General features: G+C 47.8%; 1 protein-coding gene across 1 annotated transcript in view; it reads left to right on the top strand.

The window, feature by feature from the left end:
• Positions 1–26,374, top strand: part of LOC125425084 (cullin-9-like) — a 79,106-nt gene that overhangs the window by 44,070 nt on the left and 8,662 nt on the right. The window contains 27 exon segments of the mRNA XM_048482581.1: positions 377–604; positions 930–1,020; positions 1,121–1,292; positions 1,586–1,691; positions 4,314–4,409; positions 4,685–4,860; positions 5,198–5,331; positions 5,412–5,597; positions 5,914–6,029; positions 6,771–6,962; positions 7,301–7,435; positions 7,438–7,476; positions 7,717–7,869; positions 7,872–7,976; positions 7,979–7,999; positions 8,147–8,336; positions 9,083–9,228; positions 10,246–10,354; positions 10,938–11,134; positions 11,224–11,498; positions 11,582–11,942; positions 12,567–12,707; positions 17,310–17,474; positions 17,578–17,741; positions 19,580–19,673; positions 19,757–19,831; positions 22,913–23,023. Coding sequence (XP_048338538.1) covers positions 377–604; positions 930–1,020; positions 1,121–1,292; positions 1,586–1,691; positions 4,314–4,409; positions 4,685–4,860; positions 5,198–5,331; positions 5,412–5,597; positions 5,914–6,029; positions 6,771–6,962; positions 7,301–7,435; positions 7,438–7,476; positions 7,717–7,869; positions 7,872–7,976; positions 7,979–7,999; positions 8,147–8,336; positions 9,083–9,228; positions 10,246–10,354; positions 10,938–11,134; positions 11,224–11,498; positions 11,582–11,942; positions 12,567–12,707; positions 17,310–17,474; positions 17,578–17,741; positions 19,580–19,673; positions 19,757–19,831; positions 22,913–23,023 — 3,978 coding nt within the window.

Genomic DNA, 26,374 nt, shown 5'->3' on the forward strand with positions numbered 1-26,374 from the left:
ATCACAGACCAACACCTGCACCCAGTAAAATGATGCAACAGAGAGCTGTCTCATATTACCTAATGTTTATCATGCTCTTCCTCCGAGACATCAGGGTGGTATACATGGCTTTTCTCTACCCCACCCTACTTTAACGTTCACAGACACTCCTGTGAGATAGGGAGGCTGGCCCAAGATCACTTAGTGAGCTTTGTATGAGTAGGAATTTGAACCTTAGTCATCCCATACCACTCTTTGTGCAACAGTGTGCTACCCTGCACTCAACAAAAGCCACTGTGTGTGTGTGTGTGAGAGAGAGAGAGAGAGAAAGAGAGAGTGCAGTCTCAGTGGACGCCCTAGCCCTCTACCCTACCAGCTGTTGCATCTCTGTCTACAGGTTGTGCAGGAATTTATCCGTTTCCTGCATCGTCTGGCCAGCACCAACAAAGACTGTGCAGTAGTGATGTGTCGTGTGGGCACAAAGGAAGCGTTGACGAAAGCGATGGACAAGCACAACTCCAATCTTTTGCTGGTGACAGAGCTTCGTGACCTTGTGACAGACTGTGAGAAATATGCCAGCCTTTATAAGAAGATGACGACCAGCATCCTGGCTGGTTGCATCCAGGTGAATCTGGTACCTTTTGCGATGTAGGGTGGCCAGCCAGACAACAGACAGTGTGCTGAGAATTAGTCCTCTGGCTTGCTGTACCTTGCAAAAACCAGGGCAATCTGAACTGAGATGAGAGGTCATTGCAGCAGAAGTGGAGTCTGGGAGGTCCTGTTTTCTCTTCTAAAATGGATTTACTGATTTGTTCAGCAGCCTCACTCATAAATGTTTTTGGCATATTCTGAGGCTCTTCTGTCAGCTTGGATTGCTAGAGTTGGTGAGGTGTGAAGCAGGCAAGCCACAGTTCCATGTTCTCAGTTAATGCCTTTGCTTGTCCCCATAGATGGTCTTGGGTCAGATAGAGGAACATAGGCGTAGCCACCAGCCTATCAACATCCCCTTTTTTGATGTGTTCCTGAGCAATCTTTGCCAAGGTGAGTGACCCGTGCATTTCTGAAAGGTGGGGAGTTCATCCCCCACAAACCATTTTGTATTGCTCCTGGATCTCTTTAACTCTGGATTTTTTTTGCCCAGGGTCAAGTGTAGAAGTGAAGGAAGACAAATGTTGGGAGAGAATGGAAGTCTCCTCCAACCCCCATCGGGCCAGCAAGTTAACAGACCGGAATCCAAAAACATACTGGGAGTCGAATGGTAGCACTGGATCCCACTACATCAATGTTTCTATGCATCGGGGAGTGGTAGTGAGGTGAGTCCCAGTGGAGATCAGTTGGGAATCTCAGGACAGATAGGATTGGGTGGACAGTGCTGGAATATTGATTCATTTGACATCTTAGGGCAAGGCCAGGCTGAGCTGTTGGTTACGCAGTGGATTGCCATGTGAGTGATCCTTTGGAGGATGGAGATATGAGGGCTGGGGCTTTGTAGTGTGGTGGATATGTGCTTCTAGCCTTCAAGGCAGATTGTCCCACCTTTGTGCAGATGCTGGGATTCCGCTATGACCTTTGGCTCAGACATGAACTGTATTTTCCCTCTCTGCAGGCAGATGACTTTGCTCGTGGCCAGTGAGGATTCTAGCTATATGCCAGCACGGATTGTGGTCATGGGAGGGGAGAACACATCCAGCATCACTACTGAGCTCAATACTGTGAGTGCCGAAGCCTCTCTCTAAAGCTGGGCTTGCCAGTGAAATTCACAAGTTGGAAGGTTTTACTCTGAGAAGTCTACTGCATGTTGGCATTCAATCTTAGAGCATGTGCTTGTGCGAAACCTCTGGTCCCAGGTTTTAATTTTTTAAATTTATAATATTTATACCCCACCTCAGACCCATGTCTCTAGCCAGCTCACATGGGTTAAAAACAGTAAAAACTGCAATAAAAACATCGCAAATACATTTAACACACAACAGTGAAAATCACATTAAAATAACCCTCACTCCCCCCAGACCAGCAGCTGCAGAGAGGCTTTCTAGGGAGGCTAACCAAATGCCTGGGCAAAGAGGAAGGTTTTCCTCAATCTGTAAAGGCCTCCAAGTTTAAATATGTCACTCACCATCTCTCCAGCATATTATGTTATGCGCTTAATGGAGAGACTGCACTCCTCAAATCTGCTGTGCTTCACTCTGTCTTGACTGCTCCACCTCTGCTGATGGTAGCACAGGAGTTGTGTGGACTGTGAACAGAAGCCAACTGTCCCGCTCCAATTCCAGCATGCTGATCAGTTAAAAATCTGTCAACAGCAGACTACATACTGGTCATTGGAACAGTCTTGTGTGACTACTGAGACCACATTTGGATCACAAATTCATTGTTCTGAACAGCATCACAAAGATGGGATTAGGCTGATCTCTGGGCTGAGGAAGAAGAGTTTGGATTTATATCCCCCCTTTCTCTCCTGTAGGAGACTCAAAGGGGCTGACAATCACCTTGCCTTTCCCCCCTCACAACAAACACCCTGTGAGGTAGGTGGGACTGAGAGAGCTCCAAAAAGCTGTGACTAGCCCAAGGTCTCCTAGCTGGCATGTGTGGGAGCGCACAGGCTAATCTGAATTCCCCAGATAAGCCTCCACAGCTCAGGCGGCAGAGCGGGGAATCAAACCCAGTTCCTCCAGATTAGAATGCACCTGCTCTAAACCACTACGCCACTTCTGCTCCTAATCTAAACTCCTAAACCTGAAGGGTCCTGGTGATTCCCTGGGATTCGTAGTTGCATGAAGCAGCTTAGAACATAAGAACATAAGAACAAGCCAGCTGGATCAGACCAGAGTCCATCTAGTCCTGCTGTCTGCTACTCGCAGTGGCCCACCAGGTGCCTTTGGGAGCTCACATGCAGGATGTGAAAGCAATGGCCTTCTGCGGCTGTTGCTCCCGAGCACCTGGTCTGCTAAGGCATTTGCAATCTCAGTTCAAGGAGGATCAAGATTGGTAGCCATAGATCAACTTCTCCTCCATAAATTTATCCAAGCCCCTTTTAAAGCTATCCAGGTTAATGGCCATCACTACCTCCTGTGGCAGCATATTCCAAACACCAATCACACGTTGCGTGAAGAAGTGTTTCCTTTTATTAGTCCTAATTCTTCCCCCCAGCATTTTCAATGAATGCCCCCTGGTTCTAGTATTGTGAGAAAGAGAGAAAAATTTCTCTCTGTCAACATTTTCTACCTTATGCATAATTTTATAGACTTCAATCATATCCCCCCTCAGCCGTCTCCTCTCCAAACTAAAGAGTCCCAAATGCTGCAGCCTCTCCTCATAGGGAAGGTGCTCCAGTCCCTCAATCATCCTTGTTGCCCTTCTCTGCACTTTTTCTATCTCCTCAATATCCTTTTTGACCAGAAGTTGTTTAGACTGGTGTCTGGCAAGAATTTAAGGAATTTCAGAGAATATGGTCCATCAGTGGGCAGCTACCCTGTTTCCCTGAAAATAAGACAGTGTCTTATATTAATTTTTACTCCCAAAGATGCGCTATGTCTTATTTTCAGGGGATGTCTTATTTTTCCGCTCCACAGCTGCATGCTCTGGTCGACGGGCATGCTTTCAAACAAAGACTACGTCTTACTTTCGGGGGATGCTTTATATTTAGCACTTCCACAAAACCTCTACTACGTCTTATTTTCAGGGGATGTCTTATTTTCAGGGAAACAGGGTAGCAGTGTTTTGTGGTCACCCTTGCCAATTGATGCCTTTGAGAGTGTTTGGACAAACCTTGCACATGCTCTCACCTGAGTGGGAGATTCTTTGCTTTGTGGTCATTTCCCTGCCCCTAAAAAGGTGGATGTTCTGTAGCCTGCCACCAAGTTTCAGAAGGTTGCTATCCTGTAGCTTTTGTACTTTGTGCTGGACATGGCACTAACTTAATTTAATCTCCTACCTCATTTCATTCTGGAGGATCATTTTTTCTGTGTGTCATTCTTACAAGGTACGCCACATGACCTTGTATTCCCTAAAGTTGTATGAGAGGGGCTGTTTTTCAGATAAAAAACTCCATGGTCTTTTTCTATGAGTAAAGTGATTCCTTGCTGCATTAGAAATTCTGTATTATGGTAAGGCAGTGGTTCTCAACCTGTGGATCGTGACCCCTTTTGGAGTCGAACGACCCTTTCACAGGGGTCACCTAAGACTCTCGGCATTAGTATTCTCCATCTGTAAAATGGATAAATGTTAGGGTTGGGGGTCACCACAACATGAGGAACTGTATTAAAGGGTTGCAGGATTAGGAAGGTTGAGAACCACTGTGGTAAGGGCTCAATCCTTTTCCTTTCTCTCAACAGGTAAATGTCCTACCTTCAGCCAGCCGGGTAGTTCTTCTGGAAAACATGATCCGCTTCTGGCCCATCATACAGATTAAAATCAAGCGTTGTCAGCAGGTACACTGAATTCTGTTACCCACTGCAGCTAAGTAAGCAACAACATGATTCACTCCACTGACCCTGAAGCACGATCAAGTTTTGCATGTTAAAAGCTCTTTGGTTCTTTGAGGCATGCCATTGAGAGAGGATTGAGGCCTTGTTGCTGGAGCATAATTTGGAAGTACATTGTACAGGAGCCAAAATTGGGGGGCACCTTTAGATTGAGCCCACGAATGCAAACACCAGGCAGGATATTACTTGCCTTATGTGTGAATGCCCTGTATTCTCTCCAGGGTGGCATTGACACACGTGTGCGTGGCATCGAGGTGCTGGGCCCCAAGCCCACCTTCTGGCCCATCTTCAAGGAGCAGCTGTGCCGGCGCACATTCCTTTTCTATACCACCAAGGCACACACCTGGTGCCAGGAAATCTCAGAAGATCGCAGGCAGTTGCTGCAGCTCTTCAACAGGTATCCTCTTTCTTCCTCTGGGGCTGCAGATCATGGAGTTGCCCTAAGAGCCTCATGCCTAGGTGCCAGTGGGAAGGGGTCTCACCCACATAATGTTCTCAGGCCACGGGTTGAACAGGAAGACCTTAGCAGCCTTACAGGCACAGATGTTCCCTGCTCAAGTGGTGATTCCCAGCCGCACTATTGTCCTAAGCATCCATACCCTGCATGAGCTGTTGTAAGCGCTCCACCTCTTGCCTTGTGCGTGCCTTCTCCAGTGCAGATGTGCCAGCAGCCAGGAGTTATCCAGGCTTTTCTCCACAGTAATAGCTCACCCAGCACCTCCTTGACGTTACAGGCTGAACAGCGCTCTGCGCCACGAGCAGGAATTTGCCGATCTCTTCCTTCCCGACGATGAGGCTGCTCAGGCCTTGGGCAAGACCTGCTGGGATGCCCTGATCACTCCCTTGGTGCAGAGTATCACCTCTCCAGGTACGGGCTCTCCTTCCTGGCGAGGCCCCTTGTCCGTCACGTTAACCCGTCCTTGACTTGTGTTCTTCCTGCCCCTCTAGACTCCAGTGGCATCAGCCCTCTGTCCTGGCTTCTGAGCCAATATCTGGAGAACTTGAAGGCAGCCACAAGGGCCAAGAAACAAGCCGCCATTTTCAATTCCCGCGTGCGGCGACTGAGCCACCTGCTGGTGCACGTGGACTCCAGTAGCCCTGAGCCCGAGGAGCTGAAGGCTCCTGTGAAATCCAGTGAGTGCCACCGTCCCATTGGGTGGGCAGACAGAGGCAGCGGAGAGGGTGGGTCTTCCCTTTGGAGCAGAAGAAGGGAGGGTAGCGGTGGTGGGGAGTCCCTGAAGGGCGGGTGCATTTTGTTGCATCCAAAATAGCAGGAGCAAGAAGATAGTTTGTGGGTGGGTTAGGGGGTTCTGTAGGGAAGACTGGAAACGAGGAGGGGGGCACGTGGTTTTGGCTGGCAGAAGGGAACCCCCATTTTTACTCAGAGCCTCCCACCAAGTTTTCAAGGCCCACTGTTGCCTGCTCATACTCTGTCATGCCCACTTTGCAGATGGGAAGAACGGAAAGAACAAGGAGTCGAGTTCCGGGGCTGCCAAGCCCGTGGAGAAGAAACCCAGCAGCACGACTGGCATCACACAGTGCTGGAAAGGGGTGGTCCAGCAACAGGTGCCTGCTGGCGGGGGGATGCGGTGCTCAGCTTTCCCCGGGGGTGGGGGAATGGGGGACGACTCTTGCCCAGATGCACCAGTCGTCCCCCTGTGGGTGCAAGCTGGAGTTTTCATGTTGGCCCCTTCTCAACTCCCACTGGCATTCTGTTCGTGTGTTGTGGGGGTGAGAGGTGGTGGTGTTCCTTTCTTCCCTGCTAAGGAGATCGGAAACCCCAAGGCTGACAGATGGGGCTGATTCTGAGGGCTGCAGCCATGAGGGTTGGGGGGTAAATCCCATTGAACATAGTGGGCCTGTGTGGGACGTAGTTCTGAGTAGGCCTGGCAGACACGCCTGGGAGGAGCGCTGATTTGGCTCCCTCTCTGACCGCCGCCCCTGGGGCTGCCTCTGGCCTTTTTGGCGCCCACCAAAGGGGATTGCCTAGGTTGGCCTAGTAGACCAGATGACCCTGGTGACCTAGCTGGGGCTTGTTATTAACGTTGAAGGTTCTTCCCCGACCTTGTTGATTTCCTGTGGGCTCCCCGGGCAACCAATGAAAAGAACCAATGAAAAAATCAGTCACAATAAAACTGGCAGTTTTGTTTGCCTGTTTCCAGAACTGTCATAAAATCTGACATTATGGACTGGCGGTTGTTGTTTGCCCCCTGCAGAAGCCTTGCTGAACAGGTAGGGTCTTGGGAACTTCCAGAAAGCCTTCCTGGGCCGCTAACAGGTTTGCCTCTCCCTCTGCCGTTTGCCCAGGTGAAGCAGTTCCTGGAATCCTCCTGGCAGGACCCTGACTTTGTGGAGAAATATTGCAACATCTACCGGCGCCTCCGCACAGCCATGGAGGAGCTTTTTTGGACGCAGCAGTATGTGTTTCTTCATGCCCTTGCTCCTGGCGCCAGAGCTTCACAGGGGCTGCTGCAGCTCTCCTTCCTGACAGCCATGCACGTGAGTTGGCAGCAAGGGACTGCACCTCTCCCAGGGGGAATTCAGCAGTTGGGAGGAGTGAACTTGGCCCTGGCCATGGTCTCCTCGGAGGTCCCTTGTGCCAGGCCTGGCCAGCAACCTTCCCTTGCCTCCTGCATCCCCAGGGGTTTCTCTGCCTTCTCCAGGCCCCATAAGTGAGCACCGACCGGTCACATAGTGTCTCTCCTCCTGGGCCCCAGGGAAATTGTACCAGTCCCTTCTGTGGCGTTCTTCCTGCTTATTTTGTGGGAGGAGCTCTTTCCCCAGCCTCTTTCCTGAAAAAAACTCATCCGGCTTCCCTGGTCCTGTGCCCCTCCCAGGTGAAAGCTGCAGCAGCTTTGCCACGTTACATCGATGTGTGGATCCAAAAGAGCTGGGCAGACCTTCGAGACAACGTGGAGACCCTGCGGTGCCCTAGCAGAGGAGAGCTCCTGGAGCCTGTCCTCTTCCTGTCCTGGCCTGGGAACTTGCCAACACCTTTGAGCATTTCTACCCGGTGAGGGAGACTTTGTAGGAGGGGCAGGGGAGGAGAAGCAGAAAGGTGCTTGGGGTGGGGGGGAGGAGGGAGGGAGGGGCATGGCTGGGCATGGCCAAACACCTCACATACTGGGGCAGAATAGGGGACTGATTCGAGGGATTGGGATTCCCTTTCTACTTGGGGATATGGGAGGGAAAGCGGTGTGCGTGGTCCAGGCCTTCGGCAGCAGGGCCCGATGGGGAGGCCTGGAGCTGAAAGGGTCCTCCTTGTTTCTTCAGGTACTACCTGGGCGACCGGCTGCTGTCCCAGGGCAAGACGTGGCTGGAGAGTGCTGTGGTGGAGCACATCGGGCTCTGCTTCCCCAACCGCTTCCCCCAGCAGATGCTGAAGAACCTGAGTGAGCTGGAGGAGGGAGCAGCGTAGCAGTGCAGTTCTGCACCCTCTTCCAGCTGCAGCAGCTGGACAAACATCTGCTGGAACTGGATCAGGGGCCGAGAGACTACTGAGGAGGGAAGGTGAGGAGGAGGAAGAGGTGGGAGAGGTGAGCGGAGCGGGGGGGGGGGAGGACTCTGCCAAGACCCTCAGCTGCCAAGTCCTCTTCCCCAGAATGTTTCCCCAGTCAGGGCCTTTGGACCCTGTGCTGCCCTTCAGCCCCACAGTCTGGACACTGGCTCTGTTGGTCTCCCAGGTAATGGAAGAGGAGCCGAACAGCCAGGAGGAAGAGCCGGAGGTGAAGGTGCTGGCTCTGTCGCCCCGCTGCTGGACCGTCTCCCCGCTCTGCTACCTGGGAGTGAGCCTGCGTGGCTTTTTTCCTCCTCACCACATCCCTGAGTCAGACACTTGCCCGGGCAAGTTTGCCTGAGCTTCTATACCCAGAAGTGAGTGTGGAGCCTATCAGAGTGTTGGGAGGGATCCTCTCTGCCTTCCTTGGGCTGTAGCTTGATAATGGACAAATCGAGTGGTGTCTGTAGAATGAGGACGTCGTCCCAAAAACTAAAACTGGTCTAGAAAGGCAGTGTTGAGAGCAGTTGTATCTTTTGAGAGAGGAGTGGCTCCATTGTGGCATCTTTGTGGACTGGACCTCCCCCCCTCCCCCGCATACACACATGGTGTGTTGGTGCCAGAGGCAGTATCCTGCCCACCATGGTGGAGAGAGAAGCTGTTACAGTGCTGTTGGGGGGAGGGAGTTAGCCCAGCTCATGGGAGGAATACTGCTTTCTTGTCATCTGTTGTCTACCCTTCCCTTTTGGCCCAGTAGTCACCCTGAAGGCCGTTGGTAGTGATAAAAGAGCTGGTGCCTGGTCACAGAAAGGGGCCATAAAGCAGTGGCAGGCGCATGACAGCAAGTCTCCATTTCAGCGCTTGTGCAAGAAGGAATCTTGGGTTAGATGGACAGAGAGATGTCCCTGAGGCCTGGGAGAGCTACAGCCAGGCAAGAGTAAGATGACGGGAACTGAAGCAATCAACAGTCTGGTGGTGTGAGACAGCTTCAGACGACGCATCATTTGTGGGATCTAGTTCAGCCTGGACTTTGAGGGCTTGGAGAACTGTGGGCAGTGGGGGTGTGGGGAAGCATGAGCCCACTAGTGGCCTTCTCCCCGACTCAAACTTTTTTCTCATTCAGGTCAGAGCCGTTTTGGGCTGGAGCACACGAAGCCACGGCGTTTACAGTGGACATGGCTGGGCAATGCAGAGCTGTGGTTCCAGGGCTGCACCCTGCATGTGTCCACCCTGCAGATGTACATCCTCCTGTGCTTCAACAGTGCTGAGGTTCTGCCTGCCTTCATTCTCTCTTCATTTCTTTACGTCGTCGTATGATTTTCAAGATTGTCAGTATTGAGAGAACACAGCAGTGGTGTATAATGATCAAACTGGGAGATCAGGGTAACACTCGCCATTATGCCCGGCGCTTACCAAGCAATCTTGGGTCTGTCTCACTCTTTCAATTTAAATCATCTCACAGGGTTGTTAGGATAAAGAAGGGGGACAACTACATATACCCTTTTACTTTCTGCAGATGTAGGAAGAAGAAAAAAATGAATAGGGTAGACCAGGCGTGTTCAACTCCAGCGCTTAAGATGCTGGCCATGCCAGCAGGTGCTGATGGGAATTGTAGTCCATGAACATCTGAAGCACCAGAGTTGGACACCTCTGGGTAGAAGTTTATGCAGTACTATTTGAGTTCTGCATCATGGAGAATAGCGTCTGTTCTACTTCTAGATATGCTTTGGTGTGGTCAATTTCTACATCGTGCACATTTGCACTTTGTCGTAACTTTTGCTTGATTTTGGACTAATGGGACATTGGCTCAGTCTCTATTAGTCTCCCATCTGTTTTTGGCCAGGGATATCGCCCACATCCCCATAGACTTGGGCCAAAAGTGACCACTGGTTCCTACTGCATAATTTTTTTTTTCTGGCCAGAAAATTCAACAAGAATGTTTTAGATTTATGGAATCCAACAAAACCTAATTTCCTTTGCTTTTGTGCATTGTCAGAATTTCTGTGCATTTAATGATGGTGCTGAAATGGTAGCTTGAATAGGGCCTGTTTGCATTATAATTGTGGTCTCTATAAGAGCTCTTGTTTGTCAGTGCAAATAACTGTCTTCCGGATAATTGTGGCCTCTCTCTCCAGAAGGCCTCCACCTTGCAAGTAGAGAATTTTTCTGTATTTGTGCTATATCTTGGGGAGACTGTGGGAATCCCCTACCAAGGGATATCTTACCATTCCCCTTTGGCCTCTCTCTACAAAGTAACCCATTTCTTGCTTTTCCTGTTCATCATAGGAAGTTTCTGTGGAGACATTGTTACAAGCCACTAATCTCTCCCCCGTCCTCCTTGGGCATGCGCTGAAACCTCTGACAAGTGAGAATGGGATTTTGTCCCAGAATCACAGTAAGTATAGAGAGGTTGAGAACCACAAAGGCTGAACGGAAAACGATAAAATCTATACCAAAACAAATATGTTTATTATCTAGTGTACACAAGGAAGTTAGTTAAACGCACAAGACCTGAATTTCAGTCTACACCTTTAATATAATCAGTGGAGATTGTTGTACATACCCCAAACACTGTTGATGATAGCGCTATGTCAGTGGCCAACTAAGGACCATACGCAATTCAGCTTATTCAGCCTTCCTCAATGGTCATACATAGATTGAAGGTTGAATAAGTTGAAACACGTATGGTCCTTTGTTGATCCCTGATGACATAGCTGGTTGACTTCTTTTCCCCTTGTTGGTGTTTGATAGTGAAGAGAGGGTTCCAAAGAGGTGGGGGAAGGGAGAGAAGAAGATAAGTGACCTTGATCCATTTTGGGATGTTTGTATGACCTTGGCTTGAGAAACGGGTGGGATCATTCCCGTCTGTTAACTTCATGGAGCAGTTGGCCGTGCCAGGTCTCATGGAGGGCAGTATGCTGTGAATGCAAGAAGCTGGAGACAGCCCTGATGCTGAAGACCTTGTCTTTTCATTCTAGATGTCCTGAGGCTGAATGAGAGGACGTTGGCCCAGGTGTCAGGCCAGCGCCTGTGGCTGTTGCCCAAACAGACATATCTGAATGTGGAGGAGAATGAGGGTAGTACTCTGGAGAAGAAGAGGAACATCATCTGCTGCCTCCTTATCCAAATTCTGAAAGAGGAAAAGGAGATACATATTGACAATCTGGTGTTCAGGGTATGATGGACTGGAAGGCCTCTGGTCTTTGCAATTGAGTCAGGTTGCCCAGCCAAAACAGGATTAAATTTTCTTTCTGCCTCTCTCAGGTGATTGATGCCTGCCAGAAATGGGAGTCCAGCTCAGCTCTAAAATTCTTGAGCTTTTCATGCAGCAGCACTGATGTCCTGTCCTGCATCCTTCATCTGCTGAGCCAGGGCTATATCCGGCGCCAGGAGGACAGCCCTCAACTCCTGGAGTATGTTTCCGCAGAGCCTTCCACGCCTCACCGGGGCCAGGCTCAGCTCATCTTTCAGAATGCTGATAGCCAGAACAGGAAAGCCACTTCTGCGACAGATGCGGACAACAAGTTCTCTCCTTTCAGGTAACCTCATATCTAACTATAGAGTGCACCACAGGAGCGGGATCCTGCCTACATGTTATTGATACCGCCTTTTGCTCTGACAGATTAGATACCTTCAGCCTTGGCATGGAAGTTCTCATGGAGACGGTGTTGTTGCCCAGAGGACGCACAATGAGCCAAGAGGAGATTGAGGTGCTGATGATCCAGACCGTGCAGAGGGTCTCAGATACATTGAGTTTGTCTGCAGACATAGCCCAGCACTTGCTTATTCACTGTAAATGGAATGTAGATGTGCTCATTCAGCGCTACACAGAGGACCCAGAGCTGCTGATGTTTTCCTCGGGGCTGCAAGTGCGAAATCCCCAGCCATCCTTGGATCCTATTACCGTTTGTCCAGTGTGTGTGAATCAGCTGACTCCAGAAGACAATTCACCTGTTCTCTGTTGTATGCACTATTGCTGTAAGGTGAGGATTGGTTCCCTTACTTTTCTGAATGGTAGATGCTGGGCAGGAAGGAGACTTCTTCTCCCTTCCCGTCCAATCTTCTGAGCAATTTTGTGCATTAGAAACTGGAGGCATTCTACACCCCTGCTTTGTCCTTTAATTATTCATATGCTTGTACTTTATGTTCTCACCCTATTTAAGAATATAAGAGCAGCTGTACTAGATCAGATCCATGGTCCATCTTGTCCAGCATTCCTTTTCACTCAGTGGCTAACCAGGTGCCCCTGGAAACCTATCAAGGAGGAGATGGAGGCCAAAATCTCCCCCTGACCTGTTGCTGATTCTGAACATGAAAGTAACATTTAGTCATTGAGTCTTTTAGGAATTAATAGACCTCTCTTCTGTGACTTTGTCTAATCCCTTTCTATGGCCAGTTAGTGGCTATCGCTACCTCCCATGGAAGTGAATTCCACACGTTAATTACTTTGTGAAGAAATACTTCTTGTGTTTTGGTTATCTAGTGTTAACCCTGAAGAGATTACAGACTTGAACCAGGGGGCTTCTTTACAGTTGGGTAGCTATCTGGGGTGGTAATATTTTGCAGAGGTCTAGCTGATCTCTTCCCCTGATGTCGTTTTCAACTAGGCCTGCTGGAATGAATACTTGGCAACTCGGATTGAGCAAAACCTGATTCTGAATTGCACGTGTCCTATCTCTGACTGCCCTGCACAACCCACTACTGACTTCATCCGCTCCATAATTTCCTCTAAAGAGGTCATTGCCAAGGTAGGCATAGTAATTATAATCAGTTAAGGGAGAAACTACTGTAGGTTTGAGTTCCTGCTCTGTATTCATGGTGAATATATACTTAGAAAAAGGCAGCCTTTGTCATTGGAATGTTTACTTTTTTCTGTAGTCTGGAATCTGTCATAGGTGAGGCCATTAATATAACTTAGTCCTATGATTCTGAATTGCTCATACATTTATTTGTTTATTTGTTTAAAACATTTCAATGCCATCTTTCCACCCAAATGAGGTTCCCAAGGTGGCAAAAATCAAAACCTTTAAACCACAGGTGTCAAACTCGTGACCCTTCAGATGTTATGGACTACAGTTCCCATGGGGTGATGGGGACTGTAGTCCATAACATTTGGAGGGCTGCGAGTTCGACACCTATTCAAGTTTAAACATTTCATCATTAAAGCAACATTTAAAATAAAGTATATATAAAATAATTCAACAAAAAGAGATAAACACACATAGCGCCACAACCAGGGTAGAGGGCTAATAACTGTAACTGGGGATATTTGAAGCAAAATGTAAAAGTCTTCACACACTGGCAGCAGACAGTAATGGAGGGAAACAGATTAACATCTATGGGGAGAGAGTTCCAGAGTTTCAGAGCCATGACTGAGAAGGTTCTTTCTTGGGTTGCCATCCATCTAGCTTCAGATGGCAGAGGCCTATGAAGATATCGGAGTTGACAGTAGATTCATATAGGAGAAGATGGTCCTTAAAGTCCATTACAGTTCATATAGCTAAGTTGGAACTACCTTTCTGTCTACAAAAACACCACCACCTGGATAACTTCCTTGGAAACTGGAGCAGTTTGCTTGGCAAATACATGCTTGCTGCTCTCGTTACAGGCTATGTTCTAGACCAGTGGTGGCAAACCTATGGCACGGGCGCCAGAGGTGGCACTCAGAGCCCTCTCTGTGGGCATGCGCAAACAGAGTCGCCCTCCCCACCCCCCCACCCCCCCCACACACATCTAGGCTGGCCTGCGCTGCTGGGCTCGATTATTAGCATTAAAGCTAAGACCTAGTTTTGGGGAAGCAGAATAGGTAACCCTGTTAAGTGCTGTTAAACCTCACTGATTTTCATGCGAAGAACTAAAGCGCGATCCTTTACCTGGGAGTAAGCTCGGTTGCTGGCAGTAGGGCTTGCTTCTGAGTAAACTCACGCCTCGGAGCCAACCATTTTTTCTAAACTAAAAGCTCAGTATTCAGGTTAAATTGCCATGCTGGCACTTTGCGATAAATAAGTGGGTTTTGGGTTGCAGTTTGGGCACTCGGTCTCGAAAAGGTTCGCCACCACTGTTCTAGACCCCATGGGTAGATGTGACAAATCCTTCTTTCATGTAGAACTGTATTAACTACCCATTTGGTCCCTTCACCATGTTGCCAGGAATGAATAGATTCTGCACTCAAGGAATGAAACTCCTCTGCTGGTGATCCAGTTTTTGTACTAAGGCCAGCTGAATTCTCTGTTTTTTATATGGTAGTCAAATAGACATTGGTCCTTAAATTTGCATAATCTGGATAGGTCAGTTAGAAAGAGAGTGTTATGCATTGCACTGGTTTATTTCCCTGATCAGTGGAAACGCCAGTCAGTGTGCACATGCAGGTACTATTTGAAGTTCTGAGAAGCTCCACATACTTTCAAGCCTATACTGAAAGCTTTAAGAGTTATAAACATGTCATTTTGAAAGAACATTAAAGTTACATTAAAGCCTTTGTAAAATATATTGGAATATGAAATTTCATGTCTGGTATCAAATATTGTGGTATCTAATATAATTGTGGAATCTCAGAAGATGCACAGCCAAGCTTTGTGTAAAGCAAGGAGATTGTTTCTTATTTCATAAAGACACTAGAATAAGTCTTTATTACCAAGCAGTGTTCTAATTGAGTTTCACAGTGAAAGTCTTCTGTGTGTATAAGGCAACAGATAAATATTTGAAACTGGAAGCCTGCACAAGAAGTTGGTGTTAGGATAATTGGGGTGATTGTCTCATATCAGCAGTATCACTGGTCTGAGGCTTGGAATTGCTTTTGTTTGACTTAGAGTAAATTTCAGGGTTCAGTCATAAAAAGAGAAACTACTTGCCCATATTTTCTAAGTGAGAGCTTGTTCTTGTGATTGTGAGCCCATATACTGAGGTTGTAAAGAATTGTAATTATCATGTCAAAATAAGTGTGTGAACCAAAAACATTCCAGACTCCAGATCTTATGAATTATACTCTACTCCAAATGATTTTCTCCAAATATCCTCTGCTTTTTAATAAACATTTCATTAAAATTTACAAAAGCAGCTAAAACTGGAATAATTGCACGGAAGACTTAATGAGCTTGTATTAAAGAGGTTGTACAAAGACAGCTGTTGTTTATGCATATATTTATCACAGCAAATGAATTTCAGCATTAAATGAATGACCTATTATCATACAAAATAACCCCATGATGCATAAAATTGTCTTTTCTTAATGGATTCTATTTAACTTGTATGTCCGTTAATTGCACTAATTTGGCTACATGCCAGATTTTACTAAATAATTCTGCAATTGAGGGAGCTTTATCTGATGTCCATTTAGTAGCAGTTAAGATTTTTGCTATTGAAAGCATATTTCCAACTAATTATTAAGGGTTCATTTTCTGTCATTATATTTGATACAAATCTGAGAAGCAAGATTCAAGTCCAATAGCATCTAAAAGACCAATGAAGACTTCCAGTGTATTCACTTCTGAGAGTCAAAGCTCCCTTCATCCAATATTTGACAAGCTTACACCTTGGAAACCTTGTAGTTCTTTTGAGATGTTATTGGACTCAAATCTCTCTCTTCTGCTGCATGCTAACACAGCTACTCACCTGAAACAGTGTTACCATTGTTAACTGTGTATTCCTGCATGACAGGGGATTGGACTTGATGGCCCTTGTGGTCTCTTCCAACTTTATGATTCTGTGGTTCAATTTGATTTCTGGATTTGGTGAGATAGTACAACTGGTGATAACATCAATTATGTCTATCAAACAAACTTCAGTTTGAGGGTAGTCCCAATGGATATATGTATATATGTATAACAGCCTTATCAATACTGCACCTTTGGTGCTGCAAATCCCATCATACAGATTTTCTTCCATTTTTTCTAAGTGAAAGATGTATAATATTATATTTTTAAAAATAATGTTTGGTGTAGTGAAGCTGGTACCACTTTCTTCCATTTTCCCTCCTATAATAGAATCTTCATGAAAGTTTAGTCATTCTTTTTTTTTCAGACTCCCTGTTTTTAGACCAAGGTCTTGAACAATAAAATCACAACGCTTAAATAAACCCATATGTAAAAACACTTCCTTTTGACTTTCTCTGCAGCCTTTAAGAAACAAGCAACTAAATAAGTATGATGAGAGTCAGAGTCCTCTAAAAGGAACTGAACCTTTTCCTTTAGAGAAAGCATGGAGGTAGATAATAGCCTTTCAAATAGGGCTTGTTGTATGAGATTGGGCCCTATCAAACAGATGTTTCTCTGCCTTCTTCCAGAATTCTATAAGTGCCCCCTCCCTAAAAAAGCTGAGGTTAGTGATTGAATAACGTCATAGACAAAGTTCTACAAGACCCTGGAAGCTGTCCTAAGGAAAGGAAATGGGGCAAAATCACACCACCAACTTTGGTGATTGTTGCTATTTCAGGGTCCTCCTTCCTTACTGCAGCGCTCCCTGCCATGTGGCATTTCATCCATGAGGCTCCTTCACCACCTTGCTTTTTGGAAATCTTAAGGGGCTGCTGGGGAAGTTCTGGCTCTGTTAGTACCTTCTGCTGATGGTTCAGAGGGTCTTGGCCACAGATGATGAACCTTTCAGTTTTGGTACTGGTTAATTTTATTGCTTTCTGATTATTGTCTCATTCAGCCAATGTTCTTTATTACACCCAGGGATCTTTCTATGACTTCAGTAATTTAAACAGTTTTCCTAAATGTGTTCCCAATGCTGAAAGATTCCAGAATATGTCTTACATAATGTCATGACAGATACTTTAAGTGTCTCAAACAAACCACCAGGTCATGTTTTAATCAAGTTTATCATTTTCACAATATGTTCAAGCTCATATATCATAAAACTGCATGTCAATACTTAGGGGCCAGAACATAGCAGAGAGCAAGAGAGGTACCTCCATGGTAAACTGCTCCAAAGGACTCTTTTTCATATCTTTTTTCTGTTAAGCTGTCTTATTTGCTCTGTGTGGTTTTATTATTATATACAAAATTAGTAAAGTGTAAATAACCGGGGAAGGCAAATGGCAGACCACCCTGTAAACGTAGTCTGCCTAGTAAATGTCATGGTGTGACATTACCTTTTGCCTTTCTTATGATGTGGTCCCCTTTTAAAATAAAGATTGGAATACAGAAATGAAAATAATAATCAAGGTAAAGCACTCATTTTTAGGGTTGTAAATTTTCCCTGTCGATAAAGACTTGGAATATTTTTAAAAGACTGTTTTGCATTTTGTTCAACCATCGATTTAAAACTAATGTCATAGTTGTTCCAAATGTGATGTGAAATTAATTTTCAAAATATTATCTTGTGCGGACCCTTCCCCTTTCCCTCCGCAGTATGAGAAAGCTCTTTTAAGGGGTTATGTGGAATGCTGTTCGAACCTGACCTGGTGCACCAACCCTCAAGGCTGTGATCAGATTCTCTGCAAGGAAGGCCTTGGCTGTGGAGAAGCCTGCTCAAAGTGTTCGTGGATCTCCTGCTTCAACTGCAATTTCCCAGAGGTTAGGCTGAAATGAGACTGAAGGGAAATGCTGCTGCCTCCTTACAGAATTGTTACTCTGGTGCCTTGCTCTCCACATAACTTAGGTTTTGTATTCCTTCTAGGCTCACTACCCCGCCAGTTGTAGCCACATGTCCCAGTGGATGGATGATGGTGGATATTATGAAGGGATGACTGTGGAAGCTCAAAGCAAGCACCTTGCCAAGCTCATCTCTAAGCGTTGCCCAAGCTGCCAGTCTCAAATAGAGAAGAATGAAGGATGTCTTCAGTGAGTACTTTTTTGTGAGCTTTGTAGCTTAAAGAGTAAGGCAAACACACTAAGAAGCAAGGCCTTTGATCTGTTGAGGCGTTTCAGTTAATGGTTCCTGTATCTGGTCTGCCATGTTTGAGTGTGAAATCCAGTCTCCTTCTGTTTTTCCGTCTTCATGAGATGGAAAACTTGCAGGGCTATCGGAGCAGAAAGAAGAGAACTGGATATGGGTGGATTTTGCTTGTAGTATTGTCAGTCCATTTTGGCTCCTTGCGAGAGACTTGCACATCTGAAAGACATAAGCTGTGGTGGCACAGGTTTTGAGACAGGTATCTTGACATGGGGTCTGAAAGAGATTAAATTTGTCACTTACGGAAGGAAAGGTGAAGCAGCGATTTTCACAGTCTGTAAAGGATTCCCCAAGAGGAGATTTTTAATTTAAAGTCTGGCGCACACGCTGTGAAGATATCCAACAGCCAAAAGGTGAGTATTAAAAGCTTATGGCTAAAAGAAGCAAGATTTTGAAGAGTAATTGGTCTCAGTAGTAGCTCGCCATGGGATGTTCGTAATACTAAATCCTTAAATAAAGACGATGTGTCATTCTTCAAAATACAGCTAAACCATAGTTGATGTACAACATTCTTCCTTGGGGACTTTTATTGCTAAACTTGTTATGTTATAGTTATGTATGATATTAGCCAGACTGTTCCTTCTGTGCAGTAGAGCATTCTCAGAATGTTAACCCATCCCCTTGCGATCACTGTCCTCCTGAATTATTCCCCAGATTGGGGAGACCCCTCCAGGTCCGACTCCTGACCCATGTTTTTGGAGGTAACCATGGCTCCCAAATGGGATGGACTGGAGTATCAAATACATTAAAGGTGTTGTTGTCTAGCATATATGTGGAATGTGAATTGCTGGTTAATCAAATGTGCCAGATACTCAAGGATGTTGCTCTGACCCAGTCTGAGGAATCTGTAGAAACCAAACCCTACCTCTTTGGGAACACTAGGGCAACTGCCCATCCATGCCAAATTGAATTCTTCCCCCTGAGCTTTGGAATAATTCCACACAGCAGGTAGACAAGTGAGCCAGCTGCCTGGAAGTCATAAGGCACAACTTATTCCCATCAGTGCATGGCTGGCTGAGAGGAAGGAGGCATCCAAGTGCTGGCTGTCAGACACTCAACAATGGCCAGAGTCATGAAGCTGACCCACTGGAGGAATGGGAATAGGGAATGCTCTTGAAAATGCAGGATATGATGTATGAGGGGCAGGAGCTTACTATGTGGATGATGTCACATAATTTAGGGTGATCACATGCCAGATAGCAAAACATTTGCTGGACTTAATGTACTTACCCTGCCTTTCTCCTCTACAAAACATCTTCCCTGCCTCTGGTTAGGTAACAGAAACATACAAGATATTTCTAGCCTTCAGAAACTTGCTTTGTGGGCTCTGGATAACAATTAAGGCAACTGCATTAATAAAACAGTGTGATCAGGGTTGCACCAGCAGGTTACTAGTCCTTGATGATACAAGGAATCTTAGACAAGATCCAAGGAATCTTAGACAAGGAACTCTTTCGTGACATGGGAGCTTGCTTGCTTTGTTTGACCCAAGTAAAGTGAAAAATCAGAAAGCAGACCTAAGTTTTACCTGAACAGTTGCTGTGAAATCCTGTTCTCCTGAAATCCTAAAAAGTGGCCTTAGAAACTTCTACCCCAAAGATAGTCACATTGAATGCCATTACTCATCAACAGCTCTGACCAGAGCCCTTGTTCTAGCCTGTGGAGTTTATGGGACTAAGATGCCAGCCACGCCTTTGAACTAACTGCTGCTCTTTATTCTGGGCAGCATGACTTGTGCCAAATGTAACCATGGATTTTGTTGGCGTTGCCTGAAACCTTGGAAGCCCACCCACAAGGATTATTACAACTGTTCTGCTATGGTGAGTCTGTGACTAGAGTACAGGGCATATATATGGAGTGTGGTGCTGGTCTGGGTACAACTGTATATCACTTCTTCCCTCAGGTGAGCAAAGCAGCTCGACAGGAGAAGCGTTTCCAGGACTACAATGAAAGGTGCACTTTCCATCATCAAGCAAAGGTGAGGATCACTTCTCCATACTTGAGCCTGCATCTTCTTACCTCATTCACAAGTTATCTTGAATTATGTTGGGGTCCTAATTCTTCCCCCCAGCATTTTCAATGTATGCCCCCTGGTTTATACCATAGGGTTAGAAATTCCCCTAGAAAGTAGTTTTTAGCAAGAATGGGGGTATGTTGCAGTTCTTTCCATTTTTTCCCCTTTTACTATGGGGTGTTGGGTATCTCAGTCCCCACCACCAAGTGGTGGGAAAGTTCTGAACAATCCTGCCTCCCGCCTCAGCAGTCACTCAGATATAAGTGATGAATCTGGTACACAGAACAATCAGAAACCAAAGTGCTGCAGAGCTGTAAAGAACTGTGTTTTGTAACGTCCAACCAGTTGTGACAGTTGGGGATTTCTTTGACAGAGAACGTATGTTAGCCGGTCTTTGGCTACTGTTAAGGGAGAAGGCAGGGCAGATTATGAAAGTAAACATACTATACTGTAGAATTTTTTCAAATGGCTGCATTCCCAATTTATCTAATGGTTATTCCTCTATATAAACATTTTAAAATCTCTCTATATAAAAAGCTAACAGTGTTTTTGTTGATGATAGTATACCTCGGTAACTGCTGGGCCAATTCCTCTGAAAATTCCCAGCCACTATAGTCAGCCAGGCGAAAGTGTTTTTAGATGTTCACATACCTGAAATTTCACACCTGGCCCAGGTAAGACGCCTTTTTCCTGGCGCTCCCTGGTGAAGGACATGCAGCTGCCTGTGTGTAACTGTCACCCTTAGAATGTTCGTGCTGCTTAGAATGTTCGCTCAGATGGCCAGATATGAGCAGTGGAAACAGTACATAGGCAGTAACTGGAGTGGAAGTGAAACACATACTCACACATACACACGAGGGAGAGGGAAGGGAGGAAGAGGGAGGGGTGGCATGCAAGGGAAGAGAGGGAGGAAAGGGAAGGAGTGGGAGGCATGCAAGGGAAGAGAAGTGAGAGAGGGGAGACAGTGAGGGGTGGCATGCAAGGGAGGGGAGGCAGGGGGCCCAGCATCTTGATATGACCCACCCACCCTAGCGGAGGGAAAGGGAAGGAGGGGGAGGGGTGGCATGCAAGGGAAGAGAAGTGAGGGAGGGAAGAGAGTGAGGGGCGACATGCAGGAGGGGCCGGGAGCAGTAGGGGCCAGGCACCCTAGATTCCCTGGAAATACTGCGGTTACAGTTAAGAAAAACCAGGCAACGCATTACTCCAGGAGTAAGCTTTCAGTACAGCAACCGCATGGACATATTTCCTTTGAATGGCTGCAAGGTCGTGGTCCCTCAGAGGGTCTCCTCAGAGGCTACACCCAGTGCCACCAACCAAACTTACTTCCCAGGTAAAGCGATCATGACCAGCCAGGCCTAGATGTGTGTGGGAGGGGTGCCTTTTCCATTCCTCCCCCTCAAAGGAATTCGAACACACATCCAATGACAGCCGCACATTGTATCCAGGCTCTCGCGTATTTGCATGAGCATGTACTGCTGGCCTCTGCAATTGATTTGCTGCTACTGTTCCTTTTCCATTTCACTCACAATAAGCCCACAGCAACGCGTGTCTGGAGCCCCTTCTGCCCAGTCTATATATATGTCAAAGAAATCTATCCAATTCGTTTTTCTGCTGACAGGTAATCTCCCAAACTACTGGATCGAATTGCTTTGAAGAATTTTCACACAACGTCGCATTTATGCGTGCGGCCAGGTTTTACGTACTGTTTCTACACCTCTCTTGTTGCTGTACATGTCACAACTTCAGTGCCAGTTATTGTGTACATGCTACACCTGTGACAGTTGGAACCACAGTTCTGTTCTGCAACAAGCGCCATCTGCTGGCCCATCAAAGCAACACCCACCCTCTGATACCAAAGGGAACCAACCACGCCTTCCTTGAAAACCACTGCCTTATGGAGTGAAAGGGATGCGGCGGGCCATCTTCACATGACCCACCCACCCTAGCAGAGGAAGGGGAAGGTGAGGGAGGAGTCCCAGGGGTTTTCTGTTGGACCGAGCAGCTCTGAAATTTGAACACAAGCGTAGCTCATGCCTCCCAGCCGCTGTTTTACACTCAGATAATTTGCCCTGCAAAGGGAAGGGAGCAGTAGAAAGGGACAGGGACAGCCACCTGCACATGGCCCACCCACCCTAGCAGAGGAAGGGGAACGTTAGGGAGGGACCGGCCGGGTTGCCATGCGAGGGAACGGGAGAGAGGGAGGGGAGCGAGGGCCCCCTTGCCCCTCCCTTGCAAGCATTGGGCAATGCCACATGTTCTAACCGTTTGCTTCCCCTTTTCTTTCTTTTCCACTTCACCAGACTGAGCCACAGCAACGTGTGGCCGGGCCCGCTAGTACTATATAAATATTTTAAAATATCCAAAGAGAATAGGCACCTGCCTAATCATGCCTCACCAACAATAGTGGGGTAGAGTAGAAAATATTCATAGAATCATAGAGTTGGAAGAGACCACGAAGGCCAAGTCCAACCTCCTGCCATGCAGGAATACAGTCAAAGCACTCCTGGCAGATGGCCATCCAGCCTCTGTTTAAAACCCCCCAAAGAAGGAGACTCCACCATCCTCTGAAGCAGCGTATTCCACTGTTAAACAGCCCTTACAGTCAGGATGGTCTTCCTAATGTTTAGGTAGAATCTCTTTTCCTATATTTTGAACCCATTACTCCTTCTCCTAGTCGCTGGAGCAGCACAAAACAAACTTGAAATATGACTATCATGTCACCTGTTAACCCTCTCTTCCTCACACTAAACATTCCTAGCTTCCTAAGCTGCTCCTCACAGGGCATGGCATGTAGCCCTAGTAATAGTTCATGCTCTGGCTACAAAGGTAACTTTGGGTTTTGATTACAAAGAAGACTTGAAGCTCTTTATGTTATTTGGAATTCATGACTTGGAGCAGTTAGCCAGATTGCCAAACAGAGCTGTTGGCCTGAAACAGTGCTTAATGTGAACAAACAGGGCAAGATCTTTTTCTTAAGTGATGGTATATGTGTGGAGATAACAGGAAAAGCAGTGTCAGTTAATAGTGTTTTCTTGGCTTTCGTAGGAATTCGCCATGAATCTGCAACATAGAGTTTCCACTATCAGTGATGTGCCACAGATTAGGACCTTGACATTTGTTGTCGATGCCTGCAAAATGCTGGAACAGGCACGGAAAGTAAGTGCATAGTTCTGAGAAACAGGCTTTGGCAGGATGCACATATGCTACCCTGCTCGCTGGTTTTCTCTTCTTTGCTGCAGTTTTTTCACTCATTTTCTGGCATCAGTTGATCCAGCCCTACATTTTTGGAAAGGTGCCTGAGCTCTTGCCTTGAGAACAAGCACAACAGTCAGACAAATTGGGGTTGGGGGGGTGGGAGTGGAAAGAGAAAAGCAACGGAATGCAGCAGATACTGAAAATGATGGATTTAAGTGAATCTGAATTGCTGTGACATTCTACACACTGATTTATTGCAACATGTGTAGTAATGCACTGCTGACCCAGCAGCACCGTGGTAGAACGTTGGGACGCCAACGGACCTACGGCCTTCTGGTCGCACCGCACCCCCACTCCTCATCCCCCTATGAGTCACGGGTCATGAACTGTCTGGCTCAGTCACCGGGCGCAGGGACAATGGTCTTGCCCCCAGGTGAGGATTAGGCTCAGACGCTTACGCTCCTCTCCGCACGTAGCCAGGTGAGATCATGCATCACATGATGATCTCCCGACCTCCCGCCTCCCGCTCTCCCGGAACTCCCCCCGGTCCTCCCTCCTACACGCCCCCGATAGAATAACAATAAAAGGTGCCAGGAACAAGCACGCGAGAGACTCGCTAGGAACACGGACCTCCGGGCTCCCGCTGCTGGCGATCTCCACCAGATGTTATCTCCGCGTCTCGTCTCGTTCTTACGCTGACCACGTGGGTCGAGCTACAAGCTGGTGCGAAACCCGAGAATCCTCGAACCTCCACCCTGCTCACCGTCGCTGGGCCTGGGAAGGGGCAGCGATACCGAAGTCCGGCTGGATCGGCGCGTTCAGGGACCACCGTTTGGTATGCATACCTGTCCTCTGGATGGCCTCCAGAGACGCAGCGTCCTAGGACACTTGCTCTGCGTCCGCCGGAACACGGTGAGTATGGGAGCTTGCAAAAGCAGAACTTATGACAAGCCGCGTTGGCGGAACTAAGCGTTAGCGAAAATCTTGCGGCAGGAGTCCCGGCGTAATAAAGAAGGAGCTCGCGCCAAATTGGTTGAAGATTGAAGCTCAGTGTCCATGAGGTACCCAGAGGGGACATTGAATCTTAAGGACTGGGGAAAACATCGGGGCGCACTCTTAAGCGCAGAGCCTGCGTAGCGCCCGATGTCACTGCTACTGGCGATGGAGACAATGTTATGTATTAGCCATCAGCCTGCAGACCTATGGCTCCTTGCTGTAGGCAGCCCTCGCTTCGATCTTTCACCTTCAATTTCAACCCGATTTTCTATCCACTAAATTGGGCCGTATGCTCCTTCTGCCCCTTGCTCCTTAAGCCCATTTCAAACTCTCAGCGGCTCAGCCGCCTCCCATGCTTCATTTCAAGCCACTGCACCTCCGTCCAGCGCCAAATAATGGCGCGGGTTTCAAGCTCTCGCCAGAGCAGTATTAGCCACGATCTGCAGAAGAAACCCTGGCGGAAAACCCGATGCCGATATTAACACATTATGCCCGTCCATTTCACAGATACCGAGGGGTGAAGCGTCGTGGTTGTCGGCTTACCGCCCTTTAAACTATAACATCCTCGCACCAGGCCATAAGCGTCACGAGGCGTGGAATCACTAGCCCCTCGTGAGGAGGCATGCTGGAGGGCAATGCGAGGAATCACCTAATGGTTCCGGACGACTGGAAAACCACTAGCATGCTCCTGGGCCCTGCACAATTTGTGATCTGGGAAAGCGAGTTCGCCAGCAATGCATCAACGGGAGCGCCTCGGTGGCGCCTACGCAACGCTCAGCTTCACCGGTTTCGATGCTTCGCCAATAGCGATCAGATTGTCCTGCCTGAGGCCGCCACTGCGATTAAGCCTCTGAATTAAGCCTATAAGGCATTTATCAAAGTCCCCAATGCCGGCCAGCCAACCCAGAGTTTCTCCACCATCCGGCAAAACCCCAAGAGCCCTATGCGAGTTTGTGGGAACAGGCTCCAGGAAGCTCAAGAGGCGGAGTAGCAGATAGCGAAGGCCCAAAGCGAGCTCCTCATAGCCCTGCGCCAAAGAAGAGCCTCCGCAGTGCGCGAACTTAATCAACGGGCCTGGGCAAAATCCTGAACTGGCCGACATGCTTGGAAGGCTTGCCAGGACATATTCAGTCCTCACGCCCGCAAGCTGGCAATACCATCGCGCAGCACTCTCCACGGTAGGCAGCCTCAGGATGACTGCTTTTAACGCGGCGAATCGGGGACACTTCGGTGTAGGCAGCCGGTGGGGGCCTACAACCCGATGGAGGAGGTCGCCTCCCCAGGAGGAGAAGGCCACCACAAACCGGTGCCGGCAACGATGCCGAAGGCTTCCACTGGAGAAGCGACTGCCGATAAAACTCGCCAGGCGTCTCTAACCAGGACCAAGGAGGGAGAATACTAGAGCAGACCCAAACACCAAAGGCCCTGCGCAAAACCACCCCACCTCTCGTGGCATCTGCTGCATGCGCAGCCCATCTCCTTTAAGTTCCCCACGAGGTTCTTCGCCCCAACCTTGATATAGCGAGCCCATCCCTACGGGACTATTGGGCTAGTGCTGCCAAAAGAGCCTCTGCAGCTGAACAGGGACTGTTCGTACCGTCGAGTGATCGACTCCACGCACCAGGAACCCATCCATCTCCAAGTCTGGACAAACATCCCACAGGAGTTGCCTGCGGAGCCAGCTAAGCTCAGTTGATTCTCTTGCCCCATGCGGCTGCCGCTGCCGACCCAATAAAAGTACAAGCCCCAGCAGCCAACATGGCGGCCTACACCACCGTGCTTGGCCGGTGGAGGCTTATCGAGGGAGCTCCATACCTGGAAGCTATACCATGAAGGATGTATGTTCAAGGGCCTGGTGGACACCGGCTGATGTTGCAGAATCATCAGAGCAGCCCGAGGTGGCCCGACCAGTGGCGACCGAGGGCTTGCCCGCTCTACATCTGGGGGGGTGGGGGGGGAGACAAACCTTGAGGAGCCAGGAGCATCCAGCCAGCTCGGTCAGCTTAGCCAGGACTTCGGCGGCTCACAGTCCATATCGTCTTAGACATCCATGTCAATCTCTGGGAAGGGACCTCATGAGTCAGGTCAAAGCGACTTTGGTCTGGGATGGATAAAGCCGTCACAGATCATTGATCCCAATCGTGCCCTCGAAAATTACTTTCTAATTTCGGTAAAACTGTTTCCCTCTCCCTCCTCTCCTCTTCTGTTTTCGACCAGTAGAAGGGCCAATTAACTGACTGGCCCTCCTGGATTAAAATCTGGGCCTGTCCTGATACTGCCCAACTGTCAGGACGAAGTTTAAAGGGCTGCCACCAT

Source organism: Sphaerodactylus townsendi, linkage group LG01 (genome assembly GCF_021028975.2).
Source record: "Sphaerodactylus townsendi isolate TG3544 linkage group LG01, MPM_Stown_v2.3, whole genome shotgun sequence".
Lineage (NCBI taxonomy): Eukaryota > Metazoa > Chordata > Lepidosauria > Squamata > Sphaerodactylidae > Sphaerodactylus > Sphaerodactylus townsendi.